General features: G+C 45.9%; 2 protein-coding genes across 7 annotated transcripts; both read left to right on the top strand.

The window, feature by feature from the left end:
* Positions 1 to 317: 317 nt before the first annotated feature.
* On the top strand, positions 318 to 3,502 carry rpl7l1 (ribosomal protein L7-like 1). The gene is made up of 6 exons (XM_077017352.1): positions 318 to 433; positions 1,256 to 1,364; positions 1,444 to 1,607; positions 1,745 to 1,882; positions 2,013 to 2,122; positions 2,752 to 3,502. The coding sequence occupies exons 1-6, from the start codon at positions 420 to 422 to the stop codon at positions 2,958 to 2,960; spliced, it is 744 nt and encodes a 247-aa protein (XP_076873467.1). The 5' UTR covers positions 318 to 419; the 3' UTR covers positions 2,961 to 3,502.
* Positions 3,503 to 3,840: 338 nt separating this feature from the next.
* On the top strand, positions 3,841 to 20,597 carry slc5a6a (solute carrier family 5 member 6a). 6 transcript variants are annotated; one of them, XM_077017342.1, is made up of 17 exons: positions 3,841 to 3,923; positions 9,680 to 9,793; positions 10,459 to 10,867; positions 11,848 to 11,913; positions 12,341 to 12,392; positions 13,604 to 13,671; positions 13,808 to 13,962; positions 14,627 to 14,767; positions 14,882 to 15,011; positions 15,146 to 15,234; positions 15,335 to 15,447; positions 15,608 to 15,675; positions 15,802 to 15,888; positions 16,006 to 16,178; positions 17,241 to 17,344; positions 17,584 to 17,705; positions 17,812 to 20,597. In XM_077017342.1, exons 3-17 carry the CDS (start codon positions 10,520 to 10,522, stop codon positions 17,971 to 17,973), a joined length of 1,878 nt encoding a protein of 625 aa, XP_076873457.1. In that variant the 5' UTR covers positions 3,841 to 3,923; positions 9,680 to 9,793; positions 10,459 to 10,519; the 3' UTR covers positions 17,974 to 20,597. The 6 variants fall into 6 exon arrangements, with proteins under 6 accessions (XP_076873457.1, XP_076873453.1, XP_076873458.1 ...); XM_077017338.1 differs by having other exon boundaries at positions 10,490 to 10,867; XM_077017343.1 differs by having other exon boundaries at positions 10,490 to 10,867; positions 17,289 to 17,344.
* Positions 20,598 to 20,733: the final 136 nt, after the last annotated feature.

Below are 20,733 nucleotides of genomic sequence, written 5' to 3' on the forward strand. Positions count from 1 at the left end.
CTATAAGACAAGCATAGCATTAACAAACATTGACAATTGGATAAAAATCTTACACATATAACAGCAGTTATGAATCACTGTGCAAATACAAAGAGTCTCTCGGTTACCATTCATACACTGTGAACAGGACAGCTGGTTTTGTTATTTTAGTGGATTCATTCAAGTTCTGAATAAAAATTCTGAAAATGTATTATTTAATATCTTCTTCTGACATTAACGAACATTGTATTAAATATTTATCCTCAAACAGTCTAAAATGACTGTTACAGCTACTATAAGCCTAACACTACCCTTTATGAACGAAACAGGCGGCGACAGCAGGAAACAGCTCCGCGCCGGAGAGCGGCAGTAGTGCGCAGACGCGTCAAAACTAGACACACGTCATCCGTGTGCGACACGATATTGTTGTCGACGAAGCGATGGCAGAACCTGAGTATGTATCCGCCTTATTCTGATTTTTATCCGAATTAATCCATGTCAATATGTAAACAAACAATCTATGCTTTTTATCACGTCATGTATTGATTGTAAATGATTAACTGGAATACGTATTTTACAAATTTGAAAAATATGAACTAAAGTAAAAATCGAATGGATTTTCAATCACACATGGGTCAGGTAGAAGCTAGATCCCTGTGGCTATTGACGAATGTTTTTATTATTAAAAATCGACACGTCTTTCATATCAGTCAATCGAGACTGTTTTTCATACCCGATCATTAACAGCATTGCATTAGGTAGCTATGCAGCTAGTTAACTCTCGCTAGCTAGCAAAGCTGACTAGTCGTTATGTTTGAATAAAATTTTTAAAAGGTTTTCATATAGTAACAGCACAGAGTCGTTTTCTTTAGAGAATCCACGCACAAAAATGAGAGTTTATTTCCAACGTGTTACCCTACCTAGCTAAAGCGTGTAGAATTGAAAGAATAACATCCCTGAACATAGTTGTGTGATACAAAAACTACACCAACCTTCCTGCTCTGGTCAAATTGTTTGCTTCAAATCAATTAGACTGAGTATTCAGAATGACTCTAGAAGACATTGGTATTAAACATTGTAGACATTGCAGGATGTGGTTGCTTACATGAGCATGATACATTTTGTATTGTTAAGGCTCAAATATATAATTTATCTGTTAAATGGTTTATTGACAGTATTTCAAAGCTTTATGCTGTACTGAAACATTTAGCTGTAAATATATAAACTGGAAAAGGGATTTAACATGCTTTTTTATGACAAGGTCTCTCTCTTTCAGTGCTCCGAAAGTTATTAAGTTGGTTCCTGAGAACCTCCTTAAAAAGAGGAAAGTGTACCAAGCTGTGAAAGCAACTCAAGCCAAGCTAGCTTTACTTCAGAAGAGAAAGGTAACCACCTACACTTTACTAGACGCTCACTACACAAGCTGAGAATTGAGCTAAGAACAGATCCATATTTTTCCGACAGGTAAAGTCAGGAAGACCCTTAAAGTTCAAAAGGCTGGAAGAGTTTTGTAAAGAGAGCAAACGGAAACACCGAGATGACACCCGAATTAAGAGAAACCAGCGGAGGCCTCCGCCCCCCCTGCCGCCCGCCAAGAACAGACTGGCGTTCGCTGTTCGGATCAGAGAGTGAGCTCTGCGTGCAGCCTGCTGATCTGTTTATGCACGATACTCAGTACCTCTGCAGTTTGCACCTAATGCTGTAATCGCTCCATCTGAAGTCTTTCCTGAGGGTAACAGACATCTATGCTGGTGTGTTTCTAAAGGATCAGAGGTGTGAGTCCTCGAGTTAAGACGGTCATTCAGATGTTGAGGCTGCGGAAAATCTTCAGCGGCGTATTTCTCAAAGTCAGCAAGACGTCCATAAATATGCTGAAAACTGTTGAACCTTACGTTGCCTGGGGGTGAGTTCCTTCTTTTGATGTCCCTTGTATATGCTGAACTGCTATAACCGATTGATCAAGTATGAAGCTGCACAGATGTTCTAGTGTTGGTCTTATTCTCCCCCTTTTTTACTGATTTACTTTTGAACAGATTTCCTAATCTCAAGTCGGTGAGAGAGCTCATCTTAAAGAGAGGTCAGATGAAGATTGAGAAGAGAAGGATTCCTCTTACAGACAACACAGTCATCGAGGAGCATCTAGGTAAGCCCTGTAACACTGCCACCTGCAGGTTAAGTTTATGGTGCTCACCTGGACAAATGGTGCTATGATGACACACACATATGCAGTGTATGAGTAATAACCAGTAGGAGTGATTCCCAAAGAGTGTTGCTTGTAGCCCCAGTAGGTGAAAACACTCATGTGTTTCACTCCTGTAAGCAGTCAACTTTATACTGGAGGTGGTGGGAGGCTTTTTCCAAATTTCACCAAGTGTTGTCCTGGTAATGCCGTGTGGTGATAGGACGGGAGTGAACGGGCCACTCTTATTGGTGCAGGACATGTTGGCCTGCATGTTCTTTCTTCCTGTTAACGGTTGATTTGCCTGTGCTGTGAATTGTCTAAATTTCCATTCAAACATGCTTAAAGTAGTTTTCAGCAAATGTTGAAAAATTCTGTACATTCAGTAGTCCATAAGATTCGTTTCTAAGTTCAGTAGTCCCTAAGCAGTTTGGTTAGGGACTAACTGTTCAGAATTCTGTACTCTTTTTGTAATGTTATATGTTGTAATAGTGAGGAACAAGTCTATGAAGGGTTTCTCCTCGCCACTGTGCCACCACATTATTCTGTCTTTACCAGTGCTGCTCTTAACCCTGAGCACATCTTCACCACAGGGCACTGTGGGATCATTTGTCTGGAGGACCTGATCCATGAAATCTACTCTGCTGGAAAGAACTTCAGAATGGTGAACAGGTCCCTGTGGCCATTTGCTCTGTCTGTCCCGAGACACTCCGCCAGAGATAAAGCCGGTCTTCTGAAGGACATGGGTCAGCCCGGCCCGAGAGCTGAGGACATCAACAGAATCATCAGGAAATTCAACTGAGTGCCGAGCCTCCTGGAACTGCCCCCTGGTGCTGAAGTGCCCCGTGGTTTTGCCCTCCCTTTGCCTTTCCTTCTCAGCAGAACAACAGCGTGTTCTGCAGGCTCACACTGGCATGTCGTGGCTCTCCAAGGGTTGACACGCACTCCCACTGTTAACCACAGGAAAGAATCATCAGAACATAATAATGGTTGAACAGTTGAATGGTTTGAAAACTATTGAATGGTTTGAAAACTGTTTGTGTGTCGCGTGCAGGGTTGGTGCTGTTTCGTTCTTTGTAATGAACATTATTTCTCCTGACAGACAGCAGGGACCATCTTGTGGGTGCATTACCCTCTCTAAACAAATGTGTGTTTTGTTACATGTGCAAGTCCTCCTATTTCTGCCAATCCCCTACATCCAGTATCGATTCAGGTGGAGCCGTTGAGATCTATAAGGGACGTGTTTTGTTGGCACTTGTGTTTAGTAGATGCGCCACAGCTGACCTGTGTTTTTTATCCACCACATCAGTCCTGCAAATTAAAGTCATTACGTGTTTTGGAATAGTTTACTCTATTTTGTATGCTGTCAAACTTTCTTTAACTGATGCTAAATTAGTCTATGGGAAGACCCATGTCGGTAACATTGTCGATCTGGGATCAAGTCAATGCATTTGAAATTGCATCATCCATCAGGCAAAGGTTCAAAAAAGCGAAAAATGTCAAAACGGCTATTTTTTTTTTTTAAAATAAATCGTAACCCTTGATAACTCTGTATGAGAGTAAAAACTGCAACGTGGATGACCGTGTGCGTTAATATATTTATCCGTGATGTTCATCTTGGGCGACGGAAGGAGCACGTGTTCGCGGCTGCAGTGAGTCGTGCGTGATGTCAAGGAGAGTGGGCGGTCTCGCGACGGTGCGCGCGGTGCACGGTGTAAATGAGGGTACACGCCGTGCGGGGGTCACATGAATTTCGGTGGGTCAGGTAAGAATTTTCCCCTCGTTTCGCACTTATTGCGGCAGTAGGTGTCGATTCGTGTACTACAAGAACGGGAGGCGTAACCTTGAACATCTGGAGAGGGTTTTTAATCGGGGCACACTCGTGGAAACGTACTAAACACGTTTCATTTTGTGTGTGTGTGTGTGTGTATGTATGTATGTATATATATGTGTGTATATATATATATAAATTTGTATGTAAGTAACTAGAACACGAGGAATTGCGGAGATTCTCTACACTGCGTTATTGCCTTTAATAGCGCCAGTAGTAAATGTGTGCGGCTGTGGGTTAAGCGGGTAAAACTGAACATTTGAACCATGTCATCCCTGATTTAGGCAGTAGGTCTAAGGGAGCATCTCAGTTGTAGATGTACAAAATAGCAATATGGTGGCCAGCGAGATGTGAAAATGTGACATGAGGTCGAACGATTTGCATCTAGACGTGGGTGTCTCATCGCTTCTTCTGTCCTTAAATTGGCTGAATGAACTAGCTTCCGAATATGTGTATAGTCTCTTAAAATGAGTGAACTTTGCCCGATATTGTTTCTTTTTATCGCCACTGAACTGAACCTGCATAGGAATAAAATGGGATCAGATGTCACAGTTTCTCACGCACGTGGTCCACGCAGCAGCGGAGACGTGATGAAGAGCAGTGACGTGAGCGCAGCTGGTGCCGCACCGGTGGACCGACACGTTTAGGCGTCGTGCTGTGCAGGACTACATGTTTATGAGGACACGAGCACCAAACACTAGGATTAAACTATAAAATGTGCTGTTCAGTGCGCGTCGTGCTTAATCTAGGTGATTTCACCGTGCGCATCTGTTTTATGGACGTTGTTAAACGGGTTTGCTGGTGTCAGAATGACCTGATGATGATTTTGTGTGTCGGCGTACAATTATATGAGGTTATGGTTCTCAACCCAGTGGAGCTCACGTGCTGGTCCACATTTGTAGTTTTACTCATGAATACCCGTGTTATTAACACCTGAGACAGGTGTACTAGGAACTGGCTTGGAGGTCACATGGACTGTCTTGTGGACCCAGAGGACTAACTGTCCATTCGACCCCTTGAATACTACTCAAATATTTCTCGGTAAGGACTGAAGCCGTTTGCAGGGGTGAGAATGGAGATGCCGGCCAGGACCGCTTAAGTCGTTCATACTGGCATGAAGCCAAAGGGGGCGGAGGGGAAGAATGGTCATGACACAAAATGTTTACAGGTACATGTTCTTTGTGGGTGGCAGTTGGTACAATGCAACCTGTCTGTGTGCTGTTTGGCATTACAATATACAGTCTGGTTTACCAAAAACACTGTCCTCACTGATTCTGTCAGACTTGATTGACGGGTCGGTCAGCGTGAGCGGCTGAAGGTTATTGTTCCCTGACTGCTTCTTCATGGTCCCAGACTAGAGATGGTGTGACACCATGAGGGATAAATTGATGTAAAATGCAGGCTTAATTCTGGATTTCTAAACAATTACTACAGTTCCATCACGTCCATTTGTTCAGTTGCTGTAGTGTAAAAGGGTGATTCACCCAAAGCCATTATTTACACATCATGTTCTTACATGAGCTCTCTGATCTCCCAAGAGTAACGCGGGGGTCTCACTTTTCTAAAGAGAGGAAGCAGTGAGTTACTGTGGCCCTCAGCTGTGGAGCTCCCTGCTTACTGAGCCGGAGACTTTAGGCCTGTTTAGAGGAAGAGTGAGACCGTCTGTCTGTTTAGAGGAGAGGTGAGACCCGTCTGTGTTTAGGAGAGAGGTCAGACCCGTCTGTGTTTAGGAGAGAGGTCAGACCCGTCTGTGTTTAGGAGAGAGGTCAGACCCGTCTGTGTTTAGGAGAGAGGTGAGACCCGTCTGTGTTTAGGAGAGAGGTGAGACCCGTCTGTGTTTAGAAGAGAGGTTAGACCTGTCTGTCTGTTTAGAGGAAGAGTGAGACCTTTCTGTCTGTTTGGGGAATGAGTAGAACCTGTCTGTTTAGAGCAGGGATGAGACCTGTCTGTGTTCACATGGAACTAAAGCACTTTGATTTCTGTTCTGTTTTATTCTTTCTCTATTTTTCTTTTGTCTTATCCCATATCAGCACATTACTATTCTATAAAACACCTTCTAAATCATTTTTTTATTCATATAAAATAAATATTATTAAGTGTAGGTCTCTTCTGCTACCAATTACTGTCTAACTATTTAACACTTCATCTTCATTGTATGGCAAACACTCTTATCCAGAGTGACTTGCATAATGTTGGACTGATAAAAATGTTCCCTGGGAATCAAACTAGGGTGGCCGCTGTAATAACCCCTAAAAGGAGGACAGACCTTGGTGGTACTAGCACTCTGCTGTACCGTGTGAGCTACAGGAACAGAACGTGAAATATTAAATTACAGAGCAGCTTAAACACACCTGATAGACAGTTAACTATTGTCTCTGTGACCAAGCAGAGCTGCAGTGGGTCTCTCTTGAGACAGGAAGAGAGGAGCATGTTCTTCCTGTCCGGCCTGCTGAACTAGGGACCTGCTGATGACACATGCTCATGTACCTGAAACTGTGCTTCCCTGAGCTAGAAGAGAGCCAGCTGAGGTCACTGAACTATATGTGAACTATCTGAGCCAACATGGCTGATGGCTGAGAGTCCCATCTTCTGAATTGTAACTGCACGTGTAGTGTCCCTTGGCCTTGACGGCTCATGTCTCCTTCTGACATCCTCGGTTTGGAATCTCAGCGCAGGACGGTTTACTGTTACTGAATTTACTAATGGAGAACACGATAGGTCTATATTGAGATAGGTCTATAATACACGATAGGTCTATAATACGTCTACAAGCGTAGACGCAGTCATGGTCTGAGTTCGGTGAAAATACGGGTTAGGTTATGTTAGGTTAGGGTTAGGTTTCATGTAAAATACCCCTCGCAGGGAGGTGTGGCGAGTCTATTGTCTTCCCCGGTGGTTTTCTGACTGTTTTACGCTGTGTCATTGCGGTCTTTGTTCATGAACTTGGCCTTGAGACAGTTTGCGTCTCCTCTTGGTTGTCGTCAGCTCATAACAGTACACAACTGATAAGAAAGGTTGCATTTGTTACTTTTGCAGTTAAGCAGAATTGTTAGTTGCATGGAAGGCTTTCTCGTTTTACTTTAATTACTTTAATGACCTCATCGTCTTTGGAAAGGATGGAAAAACTTCTAAACACATTGTTAATTTTCAGTGGAGTCTGCAGTAAACATGGAATCATCTGTTCAAGTACACACATGCTCAATGCTAGCAAGGTCTGAGAGCAGTTCTGTAGATGGACTTATCTGGTCTGAGAGCAGTTCTGTAGATGGACTTATCTGGTCTGAGAACAGTTCTGTAGATGGACTTATCTGGTCTGAGAACAGTTCTGTAGATGGACTTATCTGGTCTGAGAACAGTTCTGTAGATGGACTTATCTGGTCTGAGAACAGTTCTGTAGATGGACTTATCCGGGCTGAGAGCAGCTCTGTAGATGGACTTATCTGGTCTGAGAGCCTTCATCATGATTGAAGTGCTAACAGAGTTCAGCTGACTAGACCTTGCGGTTCCTAGAGGAACAGACGTTGGCTTTGTGATGCCTTCACCAGGGCGGTGGAGTGCTGGGGTGGAGAGCCCCAGATCCTGGGGAAGATGCGTAGGCTGAACAGCTGAGATTACGTCTGCTGCAAGGGTTCATCACAGAGGTGTAGGAAAATCAAACAGACGCAACACTGCAGGTCCTCGCCTTGGGCAGCTGAAACTGTGTGTGTGTGTGTGTGTGTGTGTGTGTGTGTGTGTGTGTGTGTGTGTGTGTGTGTGTGTGACCGCTTGTACTGAAGGGATTGCTACTGTGTTCAGACCTTGCGTCTTGTGTGTAGGCATGGTGCTTTATTGTGTTATATGGTATTTTTAGTGTTATATGGTTATAGTATTTGATAAATTACAACATGCTGTCTTTGTTCTTTTAAACCATACCTAATTACAGGCCATTACTTTAGTTGCACAAACATCATACAGCACTTTGATACTACAAGACCTCGTATGAAGAAATAAATGTGATCATAGCGGTGCCAAGACTCAGTGACATGTCAGTTTCCAAACCCTGTAACCAGACTGTAAAAGATTAATCCTTGTTCTTTTAACTGATACTTTGTTTATATACTGTAAATAACTTCCATTGAGATGAAATGGTCTTTATTGTTTCTGTTCACTCCTCCTGCTGCTAATGTTTCGTATGTACCTCTGGAGGAACAGAGTATCCTCACGACCCAGGAGTAACATAACAGAGTATCCTCACGACCCAGGAGTAACATAACAGAGTATCCTGACAACCCAGGAGTAACATAAGAGAGTATACTCACAACCCAGGAGTAACATAAGAGAGTATCCTCACAACCCAGGAGTAACATAACAGAGTATCCTCACAACCCAGGAGTAACATAATAGAGCATCCTCACAACCCAACCAATGCCTTGGCAAGGTGAGGGTCAGGTACTCGGGTCAGGGTCAGGGACTGGTGTAGGGTCAAGGTCAGAAACAATACTGTAACAGCAAAGCACATCTTTGGTGTTTGGTATAGCTCAGTGGAGCTGTACAACACATTTGATCTACGATTTGTCTTTTCAAGTTTGGGCCTTTACTGTTTTTTACTTTTTTAATTGATGGACTTTTCCTTGTTTTTGAGTGTGTGTGTGTGTGTTAACTGTTAATTGTTCTTCACAAACACTGGCCTTCTACCAACAAACAGCAACAAAACAAAAGTCTCTGACAACCTAAACTGTCAGCTGACTTTTCTACAACTCCCCTTGTTTTGTCAATGTAAAATCTTATTGCACAAGCAGCAGAGCAGTTTGAAGATCACACGTTCAAAGTTCACGTTCGCTAGTGCAGTGTTACCCAGGGCTGTGCTAGGACTCTCTCTTATTGATGATGCGTTGTAATGCAGAGGTGAGTTTGTGAAGCGCTCCTCTAGAATAATGTTTCTAAGTCTTATGAGCAGGTACTGCATCTGTTGGTGTGACACTGAGTGACGATCCTGACCCAGTCTTGTGAGCCTGGTTCCAGCCTTAGTTTAGATTTCTAGGGGAAATGTGTATTAAAGCACTGGGTCACTGGGAGGGCACGTGTGTTCACGTTTGGGCTATTGCAGTCAGGGACTAGTGCTTGTGTCTCGTGCACACGCAGTCACGTGGTCTGCAGCTTAATGAGATGCGTTAGGTCTCACACGGCCAGCACACATTCCTGTTCTGACCTTCTCTGCTGAAGCTGGTAGACCATTGTCTGTGAACTGCATCCTCGTGTCCTGGAGGAGAGTCAATGGACACATAGTTGGTGTGTTAAGTTCTTTGTGAGTTAAGTTAGCTGCTAATAGGCACAATATCTTACATTTGTACATGTTTATGTTCTGTGTTTTGTTGTTCTTAATCAGGTGCTGTAGTCTAAAAGAGTGGTTCACCCAAAACTGTTTCTCAGGTTAAATAATGTAGGTTTTAGCAACAGTGTTAGCAACAGAAAGCCAGGGCAGCTACCGCTTTGATCCTGGTCTGGTCTACTGGTCTGGTCTGCTGGTCTGGTCTGCTGGTCTAGTCTGGTCTACTGGTCTGGTTCAGCGTTTACACAGGAATTACCCAGTTGCGTCATAATCTCTTAACAGTTATGTGTGAGATGTCAAGGCTCTTGGATTGAAAGGGTATTGGACAGATTACTGCTTTCTGCCAAAACTGCTCTGATTGGTGTCTTCTGTTGTCCTTCAGGTGCTGTAGTTGGTTGTGGTTGGTGAGCCACGCCCATGTCCCGCCCCCAGTAACCACCCCCAGAGTGTGAGGCAGACAGCAGCCCCTCCACACCGCAGAGTTCAGCCCCACACGGTAGGTGATCCTCAGCCTCTGTCTTCTCTTTCATTTCATGTTGCCTCAGTGACTCACAGTGCATATTTTAAATGTGTTGTGTGTGTGTGTATAGTTGTGTGTGTGTGTTTGTGTTTGTGAATAGTTATTGTTTTGTATGTGGTTATTGCTGTTTTGTGTGTGTGTGTGTGTGTGTGTGTGCATATGTGTGTGTAATTGTTGTTTTATACATGTGTGTATAGGTATTGTTGTGTTGTATGTAGTTATTGTTGTGTTGTATGTAGTTGTATTGTTGTGTATGTGTGTATAGTTATTGTTGTGCGTGTGTATAGTTTTTGTTGTGTGTGTGTGGTTATGGTTGTGTATATGTGTGTAGTTATTGTTGTGTATGTATAGTTATTGTTGTGTGTGTGTGTATAGTTATTGTTGTGTATGCGTGCGTAGGTATTATTGTGTGTGTGTATAGTTATTGTTGTGTGTGTGTATAGTTATTGTGTATGTATGTATAGTTATTGTTGTATATGCATGTGTAGTTATTGTTGTGTGTTTGTGTGTGTGTAGTTATTGTTGTGTATGCGCGTGTAGTTATTGTTGTGCTGTAATATCACAGTGCATCAAACCTCCTCAATATTAATGTTCTTATGAGTCCTGCTGAATTCTTTTTTGACCACTTTGCTCTGAATCAGTGAATCAGTTGATCACATCATCCCTCTCCAGCTGCCCCTCCCTGCCTCGCCGCACAGGATCATGGGGGATGTGGTCCAGATGCACTTCTCCACGTTGGATTACGTGATCTTCGCCATGCTGCTGGTGGCCTCTGCCGGTATCGGGTTGTTCTACGCTCTCTCGGGGGGCCGTCAGAAGACCACGCAGGAGTTCCTGCTGGCTGACCGTAGCATGAGCTGTCTGCCCGTGTCACTCTCGCTGCTGGCTACCTTCCAGTCGGCCGTGGCCATCCTGGGCGCGCCCTCCGAGATCTACGCCCATGGCACGCAGTACTGGTTCCTGGGTTGCTCCTACTTCCTGGGTCTGCTCATCCCTGCACACATCTTCATCCCGGTGTTCTACCGCCTCCGCCTCGCCAGTGCCTACCAGGTGAGGGACAGAGATGAGAGGGGGAGATCTGAGATAGACAGGGGAGATCTGAGATAGACAGGGGAGATCTGAGATAGACAGGGGAGATCTGAGATAGACAGGGGAGATCTGAGATAGACAGGGGGAGATCTGAGATAGACAGGGGAGATCTGAGATAGACAAGGGAGATCTGAGATAGACAGGGGGAGATCTGAGATAGACAGGGGAGATCTGAGATAGACAAGGGAGATCTGAGATAGACAGGGGGAGATCTGAGATAGACAGGGGAGATCTGAGATAGACAGGGGGAGATCTGAGATAGACAGGGGAGATCTGAGATAGACAAGGGAGATCTGAGATAGACAGGGGGAGATCTGAGATAGACAGGGGAGATCTGAGATAGACAAGGGAGATCTGAGATAGACAAGGGAGATCTGAGATAGACAGGGGGAGATCTGAGATAGACAGGGGAGATCTGAGATAGACAGGGGGAGATCTGAGATAGACAGGGGGAGATCTGAGATAGACAGGGGAGATCTGAGATAGACAGGGGAGATCTGAGATAGACAGGGGGAGATCTGAGATAGACAGGGGGAGATCTGAGATAGACAGGGGGAGATCTGAGATAGACAGGGGGAGATCTGAGATAGACAGGGGAGATCTGAGATGGACAGGGGGAGATCTGAGATGGACAGGGGGAGATCTGAGATGGACAGGGGGAGATCTGAGATAGACAGGGGGAGATCTGAGATAGACAGGGGGAGATCTGATATGGACAGGGGAGATCTGAGATAGACAGGGGGAGATCTGAGATGGACAGGGGGAGATCTGAGATGGACAGGGGGAGATCTGAGATGGACAGGGGGAGATCTGAGATGGACAGGGGGAGACAGAGCTTGTGTATCCCATGGAGTGCAGAGTGTGATGTTCTGTGAGCAGATCGCATGCCGTCCGATCCTCATGTCTAATCTGTTGTCTTTTCCCGTCTTGGCGCTGGTCAGTACCTGGAGCTCCGCTTTAACAAAACGGTGCGAATATGTGGCACCGTCACCTTCATCTTCCAGATGGTGAGTTCAGCCAATCAGCTGGGGAGTCTGGATGGCCTCTGGGTCTCTTTCCCACAAGGATGTGTAATGCTGCGTTATCTGAATCTGCAAGAGTCAACATAGATGGCAGCTCAGGTTCTGAGTAGATATTTTCCTTTTCTCAAATTTAGTTTTGTCTGTGTAAGTCTTATAACCAACTGGAAAATATTTTTGTATCTCTGCACTCTGCACTCAGAACAACAATATTTGTGTTAATGGTGTAGTATTAAGGGTGTTGTCATGGCACTGAAGGATTCATGTCTCTGATGTTTAATCTTTAACACTCTTGTTTTTGTTGGAATAACGTGGACATTTGAGCCCTTGCTGTGTTGTGTGGTGTGTGTGTGTGCTGTTGTGTGGTGTGTGTGTGCTGTCCTGTGTTGTGTGGTGTGTGTCTTTACTGTTGTAGGTGATCTATATGGGTGTGGTGCTGTATGCTCCCGCACTGGCACTGAACGCAGGTGAATATGCACATATGGCCAGAGCACCTCCACCCTCTTACACCTTCAACCTCCTACGCCTCAACCCTCCTACACCTCCGTCCTCCTACACCTCCACCCTCCTACACCATCACCCTCCTACACCATCACCCTCCTACACCATCACTCTCCTACACCTCCACCCTCCTACACCTCCACCCTCCTACACCTTCAACCTCCTACACCTCCACCCTCCTACACCATCACCCTCCTACACCTCTGTCCTCCTACACCTCCACCCTCCTACACCATCACCCTCCTACACCTCCGTCCTCCTACACCATCACCCTCCTACGCCATCACCCTCCTACGCCATCACCCTCCTACACCTCTGTCCTCCTACACCTCCACCCTCCTACACCATCACCCTCCTACACCTCCGTCCTCCTACACCATCACCCTCCTACACCATCACCCTCCTACACCATCACCCTCCTACACCATCACCCTCCTACACCTCCACCCTCCTACACCATCACCCTCCTACACCTCTATCCTCCTACACCTCCGTCCTCCTACACCTCCGTCCTCCTACACCATCACCCTCCTACACCATCACCCTCCTACACCTCCGTCCTCCTACACCTCCGTCCTCCTACACCTCCACCCTCCTACACCATCACCCTCCTACATCTCCATCCTCCTACACCTCCACCCTCCTACACCTCCGTCCTCCTACACCTCCATTCTCCTACACCTCCACCCTCCTACACCTCCACCCTCCTACACCTCCACCCTCCTACACCATCACCCTCCTACACCTCCGTCCTCCTACACCTCCATCCTCCTACACCATCACCCTCCTACACCATCACCCTCCTACACCTCCATCCTCCTACACCATCACCCTGCTACACCTCCGTCCTCCTACACCTCCGTCCTCCTACACCATCACCCTCCTACACCATCACCCTCCTACACCATCACCCTTCTACACCTCCACCCTCTTACACCTCCTGCCTTCGTTATTAATAATTTTTACTGTGTGTGTGTGTGTGTGTGTGTGTGTGTGTGTGTGTGTGTGTGTGTGTGTGTGTGCATGCATGAGTGTACGTGAGTGTGTGTGGACATGAACACCAGTTTGTAGCTGCCGTGCTCTTTTCAAATCAATATGCAACACAATTATGGCATAAAGTGGAAGATTTCAAGTTCTGTTTTCTGAATATTTTAACCTAATTTGTTTTGTGTTGTAGTAACTGGTCTTAATCTCTGGGGGGCAGTCTTTGCAATGGGACTTGTCTGCACACTTTATACAACACTGGTAAGCTTGACCCTGCTGTGGTTTTCACAATGCTGTAAAACAACAACCCAACAGTATTGGAGAATGAAAGTTACTTCCTCAGTCAGTATGTAAATGATTAGATGTGCTGCGTTCATGCCGCACTCCTGTGGGACAGGGCGGTCTGAAGGCTGTGATCTGGACAGACGTGTTCCAGACGATCGTGATGTTTGCTGGGCAGCTAGCAGTGATCGTGGTGGGGGCACACCAGGCAGGGGGCGTGGCTGAGGTTTGGAGGCGGGCCCAGAATGGCAGTCGCATCTCTGGCCTGGAGTGAGTGACAGAAACGCAAATAAATCACACTGCCTGTTTCCTGGTCTTTCACAAGTCCTCTTATTCTACTGGAACCAAGTGCATGAAGTGTTTTTGTATATACCGGTAATTCCCTGTGTGTAGGTTTAGTTTAGGTTCTCTGAAAGAATCTAACACAATAAGGCTTCAAATTTCCTAATCAAAGCCTGAAATCTTGACAGATTTATTCGTAAGGGCTCCATGAGCTTTAGTTATGAACACAGCAATGTCCTCAGTGTAATACACCAACCAGCTGCTTGGAGAATCCCAGAGACCACCCCTTCCCCTCCAGAGGGGTGTGTCTTTCTCTGAACACACAGAGTAGGCGGATACTTTCACAGAGTAGGCGGATACTTTCACAGACCCTGACAGTGGTGCACACAACGCTTTCCTCAAATGCAACCCTGTAGGGTTTTTGATAACTCCACCCCTGAGTGATATCTGGCCTGGACATCTCCTCTCCTCGTCTTACATCATCCAACATAAACGTTACCAGCCTTCTAAATTATTTCAAAGGAAGGGTTATGATGATGATGATGATGATGATGATGTTTAATGTAGCACTCATGCTGTGTTGGGTGCCTGTCCTGTGTTTGATGTAGAACTCCTGTGTTTGGTGGTGTATTCAGGCTCTCTCTCTCTGCAGGCTGAACCCTGACCCCCTGGAGAGACACACCTTCTGGACTCTGGCGGTAGGAGGGATCTTCCTCATGCTGGCGTTGTATGGTGTAAACCAGGCTCAAGTCCAGAGATACCTCAGCTCGCGGACGGAGAAAGAGGCGATCATGTTAGTGTTCACCGCCATGGCCAGCAGCTTCTGACCATCACGTACACGCTTGACACTTAACACACACACTGAGCCATAAACGCTGTGTGAACAGCATGTGTCTTTTCTGGGTAGGTCCTGCTACGTGGTCTTTCCATGCCAACAGATAGTTCTGGCACTGGGCTGTCTGATGGGCCTGGTGATGTTTGCTCGTTACGGGGAGGACAGCCCCTTGGACAAGGGCTATGTCCAAAGCAACGACCAGGTGGGACACTCCCACAGCTCCTCTCAGCCAATGAACATACTGCACATCTTCACAATGTCTTTGCGAAGCAGGTGTGTGTGTTTGTGGATGGAGGGGCGTGTTGTGGATAGACAGGCCTGTCTCTTTGATGCTAGATGGTCCTGTACTTCGTGATGGATGTGCTTCAGGACCTGCCTGGCCTGCCCGGGCTGTTTGTGGCCTGTCTGTTCAGCGGGGCACTCAGGTAACCTTTAATGAACTGTTCAGAGAACGGACGTACCGTAAGCACATAGCTGGGGTTCAGTCTCACACTCATGACTTCTTTCTCTCCACTGAAACCAAAGTACAATCTCATCTGCCTTCAATTCCCTGGCAACGGTTACCATGGAGGACCTCATCAAGCCCCATTTCCCCACCATGACCGAGGCACGAGCCACCCTGCTGTCCAAAGGCCTCGGTAGGCAACGCATCACCACCGCCTTCCACTTGGGGGCGGTGCTTCAGCAACTACAAAACTACAGTCGCATTTCATTGTGGAGTATAGGTAGCTTAAAATAGTATACAGATCACATGTAATGGTTGTGTTTGTCATGTTGAAAATGTGCTTTCTGTTTCAGCCCTGAGCTACGGCCTGGTGTGTTTGGCGATGGCGTACATCGCTTCTCTGATGGGCTCTGTGCTTCAGGTCTGGACTGCAACAGCAAGCTGGTGCAATTAGTTACATGGCTAAGAATTTTAATGATTTGGAAAAGTGAATCTTCTCTCTCTCTCCCTCCCTCCCTCCTTCGTGTGTCTCTCTCTTTCTCCGCAGGCGGCCATCAGTATTTTCGGGATGGTCGGAGGTCCTCTCCTTGGACTCTTCTGTCTGGGCATGTTTTTTCCTTGGGCTAACTCCGCTGTAAGTGTGTTCCTGTATCAGGTTGTGTTCCTGTATGGTTGATGTCACCGGGTGACATTCATGCTATGGCTAAAAGGGGAAGTGTAGTGCTCACGGATGTGTGTGTCTGTGTTTCAGGGGGCGCTCGCAGGCTTGGGGGCGGGGCTTGTCATGGCATTCTGGATTGGCATTGGCAGCTTTATGTCACGCATGCAGACGCCTCAATTCAACACCACCGCCATGCTTTCCATGGGCAACACCACGACGGCTGCCATGACAACCCTTGTGGCTTCCTTCACCACTAAGCCCAGGTTTGCTTGGGATGTTACAAAATTCAACACCTGTGTCACCGTTGACAGAAGCTATAGGGACAGGTTCCCCAAAAGCATCATACCACGACAATGATCTTGTTCAGATCATCGTTCAGTGTTTCGTAGTTATCCAGAGATGTTCGGTTTTGTAGTTATCCAGAGATGTTCGTGTTTTGTAGTTATTCAGAGATGTTTGTGTTTTGTAGTTATCCAGAGATGTTTATGTTTCGTAGTTATCCAGAGATGTTTGTGTTTCGTAGTTATCAAGAAATGTTCGTGTTTCGTTGTTATCCATAAATGTTTGTGTTTCATAGTTATCCAGAGATGTTTGTCTTTCGTCGTTATTCAGAGATGTTTGTGTTTCGTAGTTATCCAGAAATGTTTGTTTCGTAGTTATCCAGAGATGTTTGTGTTTCGTAGTTATCCAGAGATGTTTGTGTTTCGTAGTTATTCAGATATGTTTGTGTTTTGTAGTTATCCAGATATGTTTGTTTCGTAGTTATCCAGAGATGTTTGTGTTTTGTAGTTATTCAGATATGTTTGTGTTTCAGTTATTCAGAGATGTTTGTGTTTTGTAGTTATCCAGAGATGTTTGTGTTTTGTAGTTATCCAGAGATGTTCGTGTTTTGTAGTTATCCAGAGATGTTCTTGTTTTGTAGTTATCCAGAGATGTTTGTGTTTCGTAGTTATCCAGAGATGTTTGTGTTTTGTAGTTATTCAGAGATGTTTGTGTTTTGTAGTTATTCAGAGATGTTTGTGTTTTGTAGTTATTCAGAGATGTTTGTGTTTCGTAGTTATTCAGAGATGTTTGTGTTTTGTAGTTATCCAGAGATGTTTGTGTTTTGTAGTTATCCAGAGATGTTCGTGTTTTGTAGTTATCCAGAGATGTTCTTGTTTTGTAGTTATCCAGAGATGTTTGTGTTTCGTAGTTATCCAGAGATGTTTGTGTTTTGTAGTTATTCAGAGATGTTTGTGTTTTGTAGTTATTCAGAGATGTTTGTGTTTCGTAGTTATTCAGAGATGTTTGTGTTTTTGATTTCTGAAGGCTTCTCTTGTTCCCAGGCCCACAGGACTGAGGGCCTTTTACTCCTTGTCATACATGTGGTACAGTGCTCACAATTCAGCCACAGTCATAGTGGTGGGACTGGTGGTCAGTCTTCTCACAGGTATGTAACACAGGGGTTTGTAACACAGGGGTTTGTAACACAGGGGTTTGTAACACAGGGGTATGTAACACGGGTTTGAAACACATGGGTTTGAAACACACGGGTATGTAACACATGGGTTTGAAACACACGGGTATGTAACACATGGGTTTGTAACACATGGGTTTTCGTCCTGTAAATGAAGCGGGTTCTGTTCTTCCTGAGAGTGCAGCACTTCTGCTGGATATTCTGTTCTCCAGGGCCCTGGAAGGAGAAGGAGCTGACCCCCGGCACCGTGTACCCCGTGCTGGGCACATTGCTCTTCTTCCTGCCTGAGCACTACAGAGAGAAGCTGTGTTGTGTTACGCCGCTGGAGAACAAGGTAACCCAAAATAAACATACACCCACTATTTCCTGCATGGCAAAATAACCTCCAAAACGAAATAGTCAAGTTATGTTGAGTCACCAGAGGACGTTGTGTGCTGTAGTCCAAAGCTCTGGGCAGGCAGCCTTACCGGATGGCAGAGAAAGAGATCAACGATGTTGCACACACTCCACACGAAGACGCAAAGCGTGAAGACGAGCTGGACGAGAAGACCAGCCAACCCTCCTGCAAGCTGGTCCACATCGAGCAGGAGACTGCCTTGTGACACCCCACACCATCTACCCAGAGCCCCGCTGACGTATAGAATGATCCCACACCAGTTTCGATGGATGTTAACTCCTCTAGCCCTGCGTATAGCCGTACGTGTTGTAACAGAGTGGTAGGTCCGTGGCAGCAATGGTGAGTGGAGCATTGAAATCACCACAAGAGTTTAGTGTTCCTCCAACCTCACCATGAGGATTGAGTGCTCCACCCAACCTCACCATGAGGGTTGAGTGCTCCACCCAACCTCACCATGAGGGTTGAGTGTTCCTCCAACCTCACCATGAGGGTTGAGTGCTCCTCCAACCTCACCATGAGTTGAGTGCCCCTCCCAACCTCACCATGAGAATTGAGTGTTCCTCCAACCTCACCATGAGGGTTGAGTGTTCCTCCAACCTCACCATGAGGGTTGAGTGTTCCTCGAACCTCACCATGAGGGTTGAGTGTTCCTCCAACCTCACCATGAGAGTTGAGTGCTCCTCCAACCTCACCATGAGTTGAGTGCCCCTCCCAACCTCACCATGAGAGTTGAGTGCCCCTCCCAACCTCGCCATGAGAGTTGAGTGCCCCTCCCAACCTCACCATGAGAGTTGAGTGCCCCTCCAACCTCACCATGAGAGTTGAGTGCCCCTCCAACCTCACCATGAGAGTTGAGTGCCCCTCCAACCTCACCATTAGAGTTGAGTGCCCCTCCCAACCTCACCATGAGAGTTGAGTGCCCTTCCAACCTCACCATGAGAGTTGAGTGCCCCTCCAACCTCACCATTAGAGTTGAGTGCCCCTCCAACCTCACCATGAGAGTTGAGTGCTCCTCCGACCTCACCATGAGAGTTGAGTGCTCCTCCGACCTCACCATGAGAGTTGAGTGCTCCTCCGACCTCACCATGAGAGTTGAGTGCCCCTCCCAACCTCACCGTGGGAGTTGGGTATTCCTCCAACCTCACCTTGCCTTTATATCTTCTGTTTTTAAGTAGACTGCTGGGTGTCATAGGAAATGTTTAGAAGCTAAACCCAGAGGCTTAATGATCTGGGTCAGACGTCATGTCTCAAACTACAGATTATTTCACTTCTGTTCACATAACCAAACTGTTTTAGCGAAGTGTTGACAATTAATTGCACAAGTCAAAACACTATGAGAGCAGACATCAGGTCTCCATATTCTGTGGCCCCATGTGACTCCCCCATGTGAGGGGGGAGGCCATCACTGTCCAGCCAGGGAGCCAGGCTACCGTTCACTGCACATGCCCAGTGCAGACGTCTTCACTGCACATGCCCAGTGCAGACGTCTTCACTGCACATGCACTCAGAATCTGCTGTCTATTGCAGTTCTGTGGTGTCTGTGGAATTATCCCAATTATTCCCCATGCCCAACTCCCACGGAAAACAGTTATTCCCTGTATCCAAACTCCCTGGAACCAGTTGCTAATTATAAGTGCCTCCTCATACGAATGTGCTCAGCGCCTCTGTGTCCGGGGATACGACTGTAGTTGTGTTGAGTTTCTTCATCTCACTGTACGACTGTAGTTGTGTTGTTTCTTCATCTCACTGTACGACTGTAGATGTGTTGTTCATCTCACTGTACGACTGTAGATGTGTTGTTTCTTCATCTCACTGTACGACTGTAGTTGTGTTGTTCATCTCACTGATGAACTATGGCTCTCCATGTAGTAAATGTAGAAGCATCTGGATGTTATTATTTAGTGGCTGTCACACTGGTTCCCCATCAGTGCCCCAGTCTGAGGGTCTAGGGGTGTGTCACGTCTGCTGCTGTATGGGGACGTCCCAGTTCTGGGCATGCTGAGTCTACAAACAGCCTGATCTCTGTGATTGGAGCATTGGGTTTTTTCAGGTTGGATTGTCTCATTATTTGATGCACGTTTAACATGCTGGAGGTTTGATGTGAAAAGTTTCAAGTAATCAGGGCAATACTGGGACAATAATGAAATCTGCAGGGCAGTTACTGGCCATGGTTGTCAGTAGTTTTGTATCTCTACTTAAAATCATCTTTATTTTCACTTGTTAAAGCCAAAGTACATTTAATTGTCTATTGTTTTTCAACCTCAGATCTCATGAAAACCAGAGTGTGTAGTTTAATGTTGGACTTGTGTTTTCGTGAACATGTGCTAATGTGGTTGTGATGCAAGTTATTTCTCATGAACTCAGTAGGTCTGTAAAGGCACACAAGGTTGCAGGATGTGCTGTGTTGTTTGATGTTCAATTTAGTGTCAAGTTTTAGAGGCCTCTGCTCGACATTGGTCTCCAAAAACGCCTTACACAAGAGTTTAGACCTTTGTGTCTGCTTGACTTAATTTTGTCTTCGTTAAGTCTTGTGCTTTTAGAAGCAAACCTAACTGTACATGTTGAGGTTTCAAACACCAACGAGCTCCACAGCCAAACTCCCCAATTGTATCTTTCATGGTCCTAGAATGTCTGTACGTTGGGAGATTAAGATAACTAACTATAAAAAAATCTGCAGGTCTGTTCGTGTGAAGGGAGGGACTCTGAACTGCTTGAAGTGATTTGGCAGTCTGCAGTGTAATTGTCCACCCAATAATTGAGGTCAAATCTGTCGACCTCCCAGTAAAGTCTTTCCTAGGAAAGTGGCCGCCGTCCGCCCCGGCGTTAGTGATGCGTCTTGATGTGTCGTGTCTCACCTTCATTTCGTGACATCTGTTTTTTTGTGTCGTGTACAGTCGGAGTCGTGGAGGGCTTCACGTCGTCTGCCTTCGTCATCCTCACATTACTTGAACTAGTGCTCCTACTG

This window comes from Brachyhypopomus gauderio, chromosome 9 (assembly GCF_052324685.1).
Source record: "Brachyhypopomus gauderio isolate BG-103 chromosome 9, BGAUD_0.2, whole genome shotgun sequence".
Taxonomy (NCBI): domain Eukaryota; kingdom Metazoa; phylum Chordata; class Actinopteri; order Gymnotiformes; family Hypopomidae; genus Brachyhypopomus; species Brachyhypopomus gauderio.